The sequence below is a fragment of the Canis lupus genome, chromosome 5 (genome assembly GCF_003254725.2).
Source record: "Canis lupus dingo isolate Sandy chromosome 5, ASM325472v2, whole genome shotgun sequence".
NCBI lineage: Eukaryota > Metazoa > Chordata > Mammalia > Carnivora > Canidae > Canis > Canis lupus.
Genome location: NC_064247.1, coordinates 75,461,128 through 75,474,921, shown reverse-complemented (window position 1 = coordinate 75,474,921; position 13,794 = coordinate 75,461,128). Strand labels below are relative to the sequence as shown.

General features: G+C 42.7%; 1 protein-coding gene across 3 annotated transcripts in view; it reads right to left on the bottom strand.

Annotated features, from left to right (window-relative positions):
- Positions 1-7,687, bottom strand: part of CFDP1 (craniofacial development protein 1) — a 128,760-nt gene extending 121,073 nt beyond the window's left edge. For all 3 annotated transcript variants that reach the window (XM_025426854.3, XM_025426855.3, XM_049110697.1), the window contains exon 1: positions 7,478-7,687. In XM_025426854.3, the coding sequence (XP_025282639.1) occupies positions 7,478-7,541 (64 nt within the window). In that variant the 5' untranslated portion in view covers positions 7,542-7,687. The remainder of the gene's footprint in view (positions 1-7,477) is intronic.
- Positions 7,688-13,794: the final 6,107 nt, after the last annotated feature.

The window sequence follows — 13,794 nt, the reverse complement described above, 5'->3', positions numbered from 1 at the left end:
ATCCCATGTTTGCCTTCTTTTTACCCTTAAACAGACGCCTACAATATGCACTCTCAAGCATCTGGCTTTCACTCAATATACTATGTGTTGGTCACCCATACTGTTCACTGTAGCTCTAATTTATTCACTCTCATTCCAAAATAGTATTTCACTGCACAACTGTACCACAATGTACTTATCCATTCTTGGGCTGACATTTAGGTTGTTTCCAATTTGGGGCTGTTACAAACAGTAATGTTTTGAATATTCTGGTACATCCAATCAGCTTCTAAGTATTTCACTCATAATGAACCAAGGACCACCAAACACTTGAGGAAAGCCTCCAATATGAAAGGTAAGACTGATGGGATGCCTGGGTGGCTCAGCGGTTAAGTGTCTGCCTTTGGCTCAGGGTGTGATCCTGGCGTCCCAGGATCAAGTCCCACATCGGGCTCCCTACATGGAGCCTGCTTTTCCCTCTACCTATGTCTCTGCTTCTCTCTCTGTGTGTGTCTCTCATGAATAAATAAAATCTTAAAAAAAAAAAAAGTTAAGACTAAAACAAGAAAGGAATTCAGAGGAAATTAAAACACACACTTCTTTATAGTTAATAGCCTCAAAGAGGTAAGAGAAAGTATGGCATTCATGAAATAGTGACTTAAACATTTTTCAAAAAACTTTAAAAAAATGTTTTAAACTCTTGAAGACTAGAAATATAATGGCAGAGATTTAAAAAAGAACAAAGCTGATGAGGAGCCATTCATGTGAAAATCTGCAGAATACACATTTGAGACTGAATACCACAGACCAATCGATAAATAAAAATGTTTCCTGAACACAGGACTGAGTTCCAGACTAAGATGGCAGTCTAAATGCACAAATGTCATTTTGCTTCCTCTGAAACTCCAGTAAAATCACGTCAGCAAAAAGAGTTTTAAAAAACACAAACTACAAGCTAAGTAGGTATGTAGCTGCAATGTTATTTTTTGTATTTGTAAAGGATAAACAAAAGGAAGGATAAACAAAATACTAATGAGAATACGTAGGGCAGCCCCAGTGGCTCAGCGGTTTAGAGCAGCCTTCAGCCCAGGGAGTGATCCTGGAGACCCGGGATGGAGTCTCACGTCAGGCTCACGTCAGGCTGCAAAGAGCCTGCTTGTGTATCTGCCTCTCTCTCTCTCTCTCTGTCTCTCATGAATAAATAAATAAAATCTTAAAAAAAAAAAAAGTACCTATAAGGGTAAGGGTAGAACAGAGTGGGAGAATTCTCTGTGATTAACTTTCGGAAGAATTTTGAAAATCTCTTAAATTAAGAACAGTTTGAACTAACAAATACTTGTTTGAATAAATAACTGCATACCCAAGCATTAACATAACTGACAGACAGGATTTATTCCAAGGACTTCAGAAACACAGTATTTTGACTGTTGCACCTTTAGCAAGACCCATTGTAAAGATAAAAAAAAGAAAGAAAGAAAGAAAAAAAAGAAAAAAGAAAGAAAGAAAGAAAAAAGCCCTTATTCCATGTGGTAACATCAACATTGGTATTTTGAAACTACTTCCTTCATAATAGGCTAAAGCAAGTAATTATGTTAAACATTAGGGATCCAGATCTTCAGAGGAATGACACAGGATTATAAAGTCAAAGAAATCAAATGAAAATTCAAATGTTAAAACTGAATCAAAAATATCAATATGAGGGGCGCCTGGCTGGCTCAGTAGGTAGATGATGCAACTCTTGTTCTAGGGGTTATAAGCCGAAATCCTACACTGGGTGTAAAGATTACTGAAAAATAAAATCTTTTTAAAAAACCATCAATAATGTACTCTCTAAAATAAATATTTTCTAGTTCTGTTCACTGAAATGGCACAGAAACATTGTCACTCTAGTAGCAATGAGCATCTCTTCAGAGTCCAGATTATATTATTTTATACGATTCATCATAAAAAGGGATCCTTGAAAAAAAAAAAACATCTAATTTCAGGTCTGAGGGAGGGAAAGAACAAAGTAAAACTGGGACATCTTGCTGTGCAGAAAGCAAGGAAATTATTTAAGAATAATGGGTCGCATTAAAAGGATTTAAGATCCAGCTTGAAAGAACTCCTAGTGGCTAAACATGATGATTTGAGCACTAAAAGGAATACCTGCTAGTGGACTAAAACACATTGAATCAATAAATCCATAAGCCCTTTATGATGTTTTAAAAAAAGACAAAAGATAATTTATACTACTTAAAGCTACTATTAAAATTATTCTCTATTTTGAAAGTTAATAATTAAAATGAATCAAACATTTATCCTGTCCCAACTGATGAGGGAAAGCAATACTTTAGGGAATATTTTTTTAAATTTTTTATTTTATTTATAATAGTCACAGAGAGAGAGAGAGAGAGAGAGAGAGGCAGAGACATAGGCAGAGGGAGAAGCAGGCTCCATGCACCAGGAGCTCGACGTGGGATTCAATCCCAGGTCTCCAGGATCGCCCTGGGCCAAAGGCAGGCGTCAAACCGCTGCGCCACCCAGGGATCCCCTAGGGAATAATATCAACTAATAATTGTAGAAGAACCACAAAATTAGAAAAATATCACTTCTCACACTGTAATGATACTAATTTAGACAGGGATTATCAAGTAATGTTTTCAAAAAATGAAGTGTTATATTACTACACAGAATACTTCAGTTCCAAGGTAATAAACAATTACACAACACAGGGCTCAGATTCTCATCCCCTGAATCCAATAGTTGCAACTATGGGAACCAACCAAGGATTGTAGGTCTTTTGATGTTATGCATTATGAAACACACAGTCATCTATAATGTATTCTAACCAAAAATATTTTATTTGAACCCATCAAGTATTTTTTTTAAAGATTTTATTTATTTGAGAGAGGGAGAGCACAAGAGGGAGAAAAGAAGAAGCCTATTCCCCACTGAGCAGAGAGCCCAACATGGGGCTCAATCTGGGATGGTGACCTGAGCTGAAGGCAGATGCTGAACAGACTGAAAGCCACCCAGGCGCCCCCCATCAAGCATCTAGATAGAACTTCCAGGAATTTCAGAACTTCAGAATTCCAGAGAATTCAAAGAACAAAGGAACAACCTAAAATACCAGGAGGAGGTGACCAGACAAATCCAGAAGGTAAGACATTCTGCAGGACATAATGCCTGATCTCTTAGGCAAATCAATGTCATTACAGAACATGCCAGATTAAAACAAATTTAAAGGATGGGACAACTACACAATATGAGTAGTCCTGAACCTAACTGTGATTTGGATAAACAAGCTACAGTCTATTCTGAGTCCAGTGGGAATATCTTAATAAGGTCTGTATATAAGATGAATCAAAAGTTTACTGAAATGAACAGGGAGAGACTGTTCACTGAAAAGAGCAGGTTACAAGATAACATGAAAAAGTATGATTTCAGGTTGGGGTTAAAACACAAGTGTCGGGGCAGCCCCGGTGGTGCAGCAGTTTAGCGCCATCTGCAGCCTGTGGTGTGATCCTGGAGACCCAGGATCGAGTCCCACGTCAGGCTCCCTGCATGGGGCCTGCTTCTCCCTCTGCCTGTGTCTCCACCTCTCTCTCACTCTCTCTGAATGAATAAATAAATAAATCTTTAAAAACAAAACAAAACACAAGTGTCTATACCTGGGTGTAAAAAAGTTCAGAGTTCACTAAAGGATTCACTAAAGGATTAATACAATAATCTTTGGGTGGTAGGAATGCAATGATTCTGTTTTCTTATGCTTAACAGTCTGAATTTTCTGATTTTCTACAAAGCTAACACACTACTTTTGTAGTAACGTAAGATCATTTTTCACCATAAAAGGGTTGCAAACAGTTCAAACAAAGAGAAAAATATGGCTTTGGATATTACATATGTTTAAAATGTTCAATTTCATTGATAAAAGATAAGCAACTTTTAAATTATACACATGCACAAAAAGATCAAGCTCCATGCAGTTACTATGACAAAAAAACAAATACAAAAAACTAAGAAGCAGAATAACATCCCTATAGACAACAAAGAACAAAATGAACATACCTTGTCCAAAGACCCAGAGCTTCCAATCACCTTTTTAGATCCCCATGCTTAAACAAGAGCCAAACAACTAAGAATCACTGAAAATCTGAGAAAGTATCTAATAAAACTGAAAGCAAATATACAGGAGAATAAAAATCATATTGGAGGGATGCCTGGGAGGCTCAGCAGTTAAGCATCTGCCTTCAGCCCAGGGTGTGATCCTGGAGTCCCAGGATCGGGTCCCACACTGGGATCCCTGCATGGAGCCTGCCTCTGTGTGTGTGTGTCTCTCATGAATAAATAAATAAAATCTTAAAAAAAAAAAAATCACATTGGAAAAATGTTTCCTTTTGAGGCTAGCAATATCTGATACTAAAGACATGGAAATTACAACTACAGACCAATATCCTTCATAAGCAGATACAAAAATTCTCAACAGGGGGATCCCTGGGTGGCTCAGTGGTTTAGCGCCTGCCTTTGGCCCAGGGCGCGATCCTGGAGTCCCGGGATCGAGTCCCACGTCAGGCTCCTGGCATGGAGCCTGCTTCTCCCTCCTCCTGTGTCTCTGCCTCTCTCTCTCTCTCTATGATAAATAAATAAATATTAAAAAAAAATTCTCAACAAATAGTAGCAAACAAAATTCAGCAACATATAAAAAGATTTATTTATTTATTTATTTTGGAGAGAGAGTAGAGAGAGCTCATGGGAGAGCAGTAGAAAGAGCAGAGGAGGGAGAGGGAGGGGGAAAGAATCTCAAGCAGATTCCATGCTGAGTGTGGAGCCCAATGCGGGGCTGGATCTTAGATCATGACCTGAGCCAAAATCAAGAGTCAAACACTTAACAGACTGAGCAACCCAAGAGCCCCAGCAATGTATAAAAAGAATACACTATGACCAAGGGAGTTTCATCCCAGAAATAAAAGGCTATTCAAAATTTAAAAATCACCTGCCAGAACACTGTGGGTGGTTGGTTAATTGCCTTGAGTTGGAAAATGGTTTGCACTTACAACTGTAAATTTATTCATCCTAACAAATTCTACTGTCATATGAGAACATTAGGCCCCAGCAATGTGTCATCATGTGAAGAAAATAAAGTGCTGCAGTGTAAAAAAAAAAAAAAAAAAAAAATTTTAAATCAGTAACTGTAATTCACCATATTAACAGGAAGAAAATCAACCACACAGAATCCTATGGAGGAAAAGCATCTGACAAAATTCTCCTCTCAGCAAATCATGAGTAGAGGGAAGTTCTTTAACCCGATAAAATGCATCGGTGAAGAGCAGTATATGCAGACTGTCAGGGTTCAAATCCCAGTTCAGCTACTCTGTAGCTGGATGACTTTGATCAATTTGCTTAAATTCTCTGTGCCTCATTTTCTTCATCTGTAAAATGAGGAGAATAGCACATACTCTGTAGCATCATATGAGTGAGCTAATAATGTAAAGGACTTAAAACGTGCAGACTCAAAAGGCATCTGTAAACTGTAGCTAACATACTAACTCGTGAAACACTGATAATTCCCTCTTAAAATTGAGAACAAGGCAAGTCCATCCACTCTCACTATTCCTATTTGACATCATGCTGGAAGATTGATTTATTTATTTATTTATTTATTTATTTATTAATTATAGTCACACACACAGAGAGAGAGGCAGAGACACAGGCAGAGGGAGAAGCAGGCTCCATGCACCGGGAGCCCGACGTGGGACTTGATCCCGGGTCTCCAGGATCGTGCCCTGGGCCAAAGGCAGGCGCTAAACCGCTGCGCCACCCAGGGATCCCATCTTTTTTTTTTTTTTTTTTTTTTTTTTAAAGATTTTATTTATTCATGAGAGACACAGAGAGAGAGGCAGAGACACAGGCAGAGGGAGAAGCAGGCTCCACGCAGGGAGCCCGATGTTGGACTCGATCCATGGACTGCAGGATCACGCCCTGGGCCGAAGGCGCGCTAAACCGCTGAGCCATCCAGGAATCCCCATGGAAGTCTTATTAAAAGCTGTAAAGCAAGGCAGCCCGGGTGGCTCAGCGGTTTAGCGCCGCCTGCGGCCCAGGCCGTGATCCTGGAGATCCGGGATTGAGTCCCACATTGGGCTCCCAGCATGGAGCCTACTTCTCTCTCTGCTTCTCTGTCTGTCGTGAAAAAATAAATAAAATTAAAAAAAAAAAAAAAAAGCAGTAAAGCAAGCAAAAGAAACAAGAAGCATACCTATTGGAAAAGAAAAAGAAATAAAACTGTTTCTATTCAAACATCATGGTCTATGTTTTATTTGGGGGAGGGTGGCCTTGCAACCGTTAATTTTGGTGACTGTCATGCAACTCTTAAGCATCTATCAAAACACAGATCAGTACACTGACTGAGATGGGGGAGGGGCAGAGAGACTCTTAAGCAGGTTCCACCCCTAGCACTGGAGCCCAACCCTGGCTCAATTTCACGACCCTGGGACCAGGACCCGAGCCAAAATCAAGAGTCCCACGTTAAAGGAACTGAGCCCCCAGGCACCCCTATTTTTAAGTATGAGTACTCACAACTTTGATTAAAATGAAAACTAGTTTTCATAGAACCACTCTGGCCATTACCGTAAGACCAACGTTGGTGGACGCGGACGGAAACGGAGTCAGGCAAACCAGTCGGGAAGCTACGGCTAATCCTAGGAAAGAATGGTGGTCCAGGGACAGGGAGATGGGCGGGGAGGCGGTCAGAAACCAGCTTCCCACATAGGCACCACAGAACTTACTGCCTGAACCAGAAGACAGAAAGAAAGCAAGCAAGGAGGAGTGACTCCTGGGGTTTCTGTTTTTCACCAGCATGTGTGTGTGGATGGCTACTTTAGATGAGATGGGAAGTCTGGGGAAAGCAATAGAGCAGAAGGGGTAGGTCTGAGTGACAAGATTTATTTTGACAAGATTTAGTCTGAGAAGCCTATACCACCAAAAAGCGAGAGGAAGAGGGGCCTGAAAAAAAAAAGGGGGGGGGGAATAGGTATGCACCGCAGAGACAAAATGCCTCATCGGGTGAACTTTCTAATAACCAGACCCCACGCGACGGCATGAAGCAGACAGGCTGATCCTGGACGTGGTGCTAGCACGCAAGGAGGGTCTGACGACAACCTACACGGCTCACACCGCGTCCCATTAGACGTGAACACTGGCGCGGCCGCCCCCGCGCCTGCGCCGACCGACCCCGCCTGCGCCCCCGGGGCAGGCCAGCGTCCACGTGCGGGTTCCCGCGCTCCGAGACGGGGCGGCGGCCCGAGACACGCCGCGGGCGTCGGCTGCGCGAGCCTCCCCCGCGCGCGCGCGCGCGTGTCGGCCCGGGGCGGTCGCGCGGACGGGAAGGCGGCCGAGGAAGCGGGGCTTGCGCGACGGGGCCGCCGGAGACCGCGCCGCCGGGCCACGCACGCCGGGCCCAGAGCGCCTCACGTGAAGCGGGGGGCGGGGCAAGCCTTCTCTCGCCTCCGGCCGAATCGCTCACCCGACGGCACGTAGTCTTCGTCCTCCTCCGAGGTGGAGAAGTCTTCAGAGTCGAATTCCTCCATGTCGCTGCCGCGCGGGGCGGGCGGAACCACACGACCTCAGCAGCTGCCCCAAACGGCAAAGCTCTAGGGAGAGACCATAAGCTGCAGCGGGGGTGGCGGCGGCGGCGGCGGCGGCTGGGGCGGGCCCCCCCACCCCGCGACGTGTACGCACGCGCAGAGAGTGTTACGTAGTCCAAACGCGACAGTTCCAGGCCAACGCCTCGTGCCCCTGACGGGACTGTACTGCTTGACGAGAGTCCAGGCTCCGCGCTGAAGCGGTGCATGCCGGAACTTGTAGTCTTTGGCACTGTCGGGTCTCTGCTTTAATAAATGTGCTTAAACAGAATTACGTGTCCGTGGGGATATTGCTGACCTTCGTTACTCATGGGATTGTATTTTCTAGTTCGCTTACTTGCTTACACTGACTAACCCCGAAAATCAATATTCGCGGTGCTTTCTGAGGTTTCTCGCGGACATGCGCAGAGGGTGAAACTCGAGTCCAGCAGCGGTGCAGTAAACTAGCTGAGATTGAACAAGGCAGGCGCAGTGGGCTTTCTTGCTTCCTCTCTCTGGGTGTAAAGGATTGTCTTTTTCTCTGTATACTTAGGGCCGTGTGGGGTTTTTTGCATTTTTGTGCTTTTTGGTGGTGATTTCGCGGTTTAAAATGACCGCTCAACGTAGTGGCGAAGTGCTGCCAGTGCTCCTAAGCGCAGGAAGGCTGTGAGGTGCCTTATGGAGAAAATACGTGTACCAGATAAGCTTCGTGCAGGCGTGAGTTGTAGCGCTGCTGGCCGCGAGTTCAATGTTAATGAATCAACAATCCGGTACATCAAAAAAAAAAAAAAAAAAAAGGGAAAAGGAAATTCGCCGATCTGTCCGGGAGGCCCCCCGGAAAGTGCGCAAGTAACGTCTATAGTACGTGAGGAAGCTATGGAAAAGATGGAAAAACGACTAAGTTTGTGGATTCATGAGATGACAACCGACAGAAAAGACGTGGTGGACAGCATTGTCTTGAGGCTGAAAGCCAAAGAAATTTACGGTCATGTAACCCAGGGCCAGAAAAACGTGAAACCTTTCTCCGCCAGCGCTGGCTGGCTGGCGCGTTTCAAGAGGCGGTGTGGCGTGAACAATGTTAAACTAGCAGGTGAGGCAAGTTCTGCAGATCAGGAGGCTGCGGGAGAATTTTAAAAGCACTTGCTGAGTGTTATACAGGAGAAAGGATATGTGGAAGAGCAGGTTTTCAACGCTGATGAGACTGGCTTATTTTACAAGGACGTTGGCAGAAGAACCTATATGACACAAATGGCCTGCAAAGCCCCTGGCTTTAAATCATTCCAAGACTATGCAACCTTGCTCTTGTGCACCAATGCCAAGGGCGACTTCAAGTGCAAACCCCTAATGGTATACAGAGCCCAGAATCCACAAGCACTTACAGGAAAAAGCGTTAACCATATGCCGTTCCGTTGGAGGAACAAAAAAAGCCTGGATGACATCCTATTGTTTCACAACTGCTTCATACCAGAAGTTGAATGCTATCTCCAGGGCAGAAACCTTGCCTTCAAGGTTTTATTAATTTTGGATAATGCCCCAGTCCGTTGCTTGAGGAACTCAGAAATGCCCATCCCAACGTAGAAGGTCTTTTCATGACCCCAAACACTACATCTCTCATCCAACCCCTGGATCAGGGTATAATAAAAGCTTTCAAGGCACACTATACCAGGGAGCTTTATAGCAAGGCTTTCGAGGCTTTCAAGTCCAACACAGACTACCATGTTGGACTACTGGAAGTCAGTTACTCTACACAGTGTTATTGATTATGTTGGGACAGCCTGGGACAGCATCAAACAAGCTACTCTCAACAGCTGTTGGGAAAATGTTTGGCCAGACTGTGTGCAAAATTTTGAAGGCTTTGAAGGTGTTACAGAAAGTATAAAGAACAGTGTCAAAAAGATAACGCATATCACACGGCAAATAAGTGGAGAAGGCTTTGATGACATGAAGGAGGAAGATGTGGAGGAAATTTTGGCAGAGAAGGCAATAGAACCCACCAATGAAGACCTGGACGCGATGGCAAAACAAGGCACTGGAGTCGGCAATGACGAGGATGGTGATGAAAGTCAGTCAACCTAAGACTTCAAGAATTGACCCTCTTGGGCAGCCCGGGGGGTGGCTCAGTGGTTTAGCACCGCCTTCAGCCCAGGGTGTGATCCTGGAGACCTGGGATCGAGTCCCACGTCGGGCTCCCTGCGTGGAGCCTGCTTCTCCCTCTCCCTGTGTCTCTGCCTCAGACATGTACCTGTGGAGTTGCTCTCTGTCTCTGTGTCTCTCATGAATAAATAAAAATTAAAAAAAAAAAGAATTGACCCTCTTACAATGACTAATATATCAGAATGGAATTCTGCCTTGGAAAGAATTTTCAATGACATGGAAGAGTGTGACCCTATGCTTGATCGCAGCCTTAAATTTAAATGCCTGACCTCACTGGCATTTGCCCCTTATGCCAAGATGCTTAAAGATTTGAGGCAAAAAGCCAAGCAGACAAGGCTGACCCAACTTTTTGAGCCAGTTTGGGAGGGAAGGTTGCCAGCTCTGTCAACAAGTCATGAGAGAGGCAAACTTCTGAGGTTGAATTGCCCAACACTGACATGCTGCCCTGTTCCTCTTCTGCAGAATAAATTCCACCAACCTCTTCCTTGGTTTTTGGGGGCAAGCCAAGGTCAAGAGGTTTAACCACACTGTGTGCTGCAACACACATCCTGCTGTTCCATCAACAGTAAGATTTTAATTACCATTTTAATGAAATCTCTAATTTTTTTCAGGACCCTATTTGTATTACTGTGCAGTATACAGTATGTGTTCACAATACTCTGTGAATATCGTTATGTGTTTACTACATGTACTATATACGTGTACTGCATGCGTACATAGACTGACGGAAAGAGTTAAGTAATACAGTGTCAGTGTTGTAGAGGACATCACACAAAAATGCTATAATTAAAATAGTTTTATTATAAGAAATACTGCATGTAACTACTGTAAGAAAGATACGTTAAATAAGGTGTCTTTGAACAGAAACCTACATAAAACAAGATTATATATTGATCAGTTGACAAAAGTATTGTGACCAGAGACTCGCAGGAACCCAACCCTGTATTTCCCCCAATAGTGGTTCAGTACTCTCTAATTGAGTGTGCACAGTGACTTTGTAGACATAACTACTGTGGACAGGAATCAGCTGCATTTTAGAATTCAGACACCATCCCCATGAGTCCTTCAAGTATATCCATATAGAAGGATAGCCATATACAATCTTTATGACTTTACCAGACTAAAATTTTTAAAATTATAATCCAACTACGGGAGGCAGTAATCAGAAACAAATGCAGATGAGACATCAACAATTAACATCCTCTTTGTTCAGGTTTAGTTTTTTTTTAGCTGAAAATTGCTGCTTGTTGATACTCTGGATGACTGGGTCTGAGGCACCTAGTCCTACAGTTATCTAAATTAAAAAATAGCTGAACATCTGTGATTAAAAGGACATTACAATGGCAGTATGCCAGCAAACTTTAAAAAACAGCCTAATTGAAACATAATTCCCAGACCATAAAACGTACCCATTTAAAGTACACGATTCAGTAGTTCTGGTAAGTTCACAGACTTGTGCAACCATCACACCAAAAACGAGCCTCTTTCCCATTTCTTCCCAATCCCCAGCCTCAGGCTTAATCTTACTGTCTTTATAGATTTGCCTATTCTGGACTTTTCATATAAATGGTATTATACAGTGTGTCTTTTGATTGTCTTCTTTCACTTAGCACATCTTAAGAGCTAATTTCTCTTAGATGTGTACCTGTGGAGTTGCTTTATCACATAGTAATTCTGTGCTTTACCTTTCAAGGATCTGCCACATTGCTTCCCAAAGCAGCTGAGCCATTTTATATATCCTCAGCAGCAATGTATGAAGAGTCCAGTTTCTGCACACCTTGCCAATACTCGTCTTTTTGATTAAAGCCATCTTAGTGGATGTGAAGTGGCATTTCATTGTAGTTTTGATTTGCATTTGCACACTTCCCTGATGACTAATGATGTTAATCATCTTTTCACATCTTTTCATGTCTTTATTGGCCATGTTACATGTTCTCCTGAGAATGTCTATTCAGATCCTTTGCCCATTTTAAAATCAGGTTGTCTTTTTATTGTTGAGTTTCAGGATTTCTTTATGTATTCTAAATATCAATCTCATAAAACATAGGCCTTTCTATTGTGTGCCATCACTTTCTTAATGGCATCCATTGAAGCATAAAATTTTCTTTTTGGGCAGCCCAGGTGGCTCAGTGGTTTAGCACCGCCTTCAGCCCAGGACCTGATCTTGGAGACCCGGGATCGAGTCCCATGTCAGACTCCCTGCATGGAGCCTGCTTCTCCCTCTGCCTGTCTCTCTGCCCCTCTCTCTGTCTCTCATGAATAAAATCTTTAAAGGAAATTTTTTTTCTCATTTTGATGAAGTTCAATTTACCGATTTTTTTCTTGTCCTTGGTGCTTTTGGGCTCCTACCAAAGAAGCTTTTGCCTAGCTCAAGATCATGAAACTTAACTCTTGTTTTCAGTTTTATAGTTTTAGTTTGTGCATTTAGGTCTATGATCTTCCTTATGGGAGGAGAAAAGAATGGATGTGAAATTAGGACCTGGTGTTTGGGAGTTTAACATGCTCAGCCTTTTCCCTTGGATAGCATTAGTGAACCTGCAGTGACACACCAGGACATAGCCCTTTGCCCCATCAATGAGGTCCATGTCTGGGGAAAAGGATGTGTTGGGGTTCTCTAGCAGACTCTCCTCCAGCATCATCTCATTTCTCCCAGTCTTTTTTTTTTTCCTCCCAGTCTCTTTACAGCTCACTAGCACTCCAAACATTTGTTCAAATTAACAAAATTTTTTAAGATTTTATTTATTCATCAGAAAGAGAGAGAGAAAAGCGCAGAGGCAGAAGCAGACTCCCTGAGAAGCAGGGAGCCTGATGCGGAACTCAATCCCAGGACCCCAGGATCACAACCTGAGCCAAAGGCAGACTTAATGGACTGAGACACTCAGGCACCCAAATTCACAGTTTCTAACCACTTTAATGGTAATCAGGGTAGGAGCTACTTTCCATTGTTTCAAATAAAGAGGCCAACTCCAGGCCAAAGGCATGTGTTGTTTGACCTGGAAAGCATTTAATGTGAAGTCAGATTAGTTGCAAGTGCTTAAAAATGGAAATTTCAAATAATCTCGATTTCCAACTTCTCTTGAAAAACTGGAAAATCTGGCTATTCTGGGCTCATAATGTCACAAAGTAAAAATAGGCTGGAAATAAGCAATGGTTGGCCCCTTTACACAGGGCGTCCAGTTGGCCAGAGTACAAATTCCCTCAACTCCCTAGAAAATTCCTGGTTCATTATTACTGCGTTTTCTTAGCAATGATTTATGGGGTCCTCTCTACCATACTGTGCACGTTTAGCCCCTCATCTTACACAGTCTATTTCCATTGTCCAATCTTGGGTTATCACCTTTTGAAAATTGAAGAAAATTTCCTCCCACCCTGAGTCCTGGATACATATAATCCTGGGGGTTTCTGGTTGAACTCTGCATGTAGAGTTCTCCTGGGGTGCTAGAAATTGTTCTGTACCTTGTTGTGAATGGTAGTCACATAAATATGTGAATACATAAAAATTCATCAAGCTATACATTTAAGATTTGGGCACTTTTCTGTGTATTATACCTCAATAAAAAATAGAATGGGTGGGCAGTCTCCTGCCAGACATTATATGTCTATCTACACCGCCTGTGACTGCAGTGGTCATCTATCTTGTGACCATGGCACCCAAATCGAACAATTTGCTGAAAACGGCAGAGCAGAGGAAGACTTCTATGATGTCACCAAGAGTGCCAAACTAACGTTGGAGCTGCTCTTCATGTGAGCCTACTGTTGGAATAATTTTTGTCATACACTATGTGAGCTTTCAGCCATCCCAGTGTGCAATCAAACAAAAAGCTTCTTGATGGTAGAGACAGCCCACAAAGTGCATTTAACAGGACTGAAGTACACATGGACATAGTTTAATCACTTCCTTGAACAAGAATTTTACCAAAATTAGTAAGAAGTTGGACATAAAAGAAATACAGTTAAACATATGTAAAGCATTCAGTTACTGAAAAACTCAAAAATTTAAGTCGGACAACTTTACTGCAAAGGATTAAATTCATTGGCCACTGAAAAAAGAAAGAACCATTCCAGG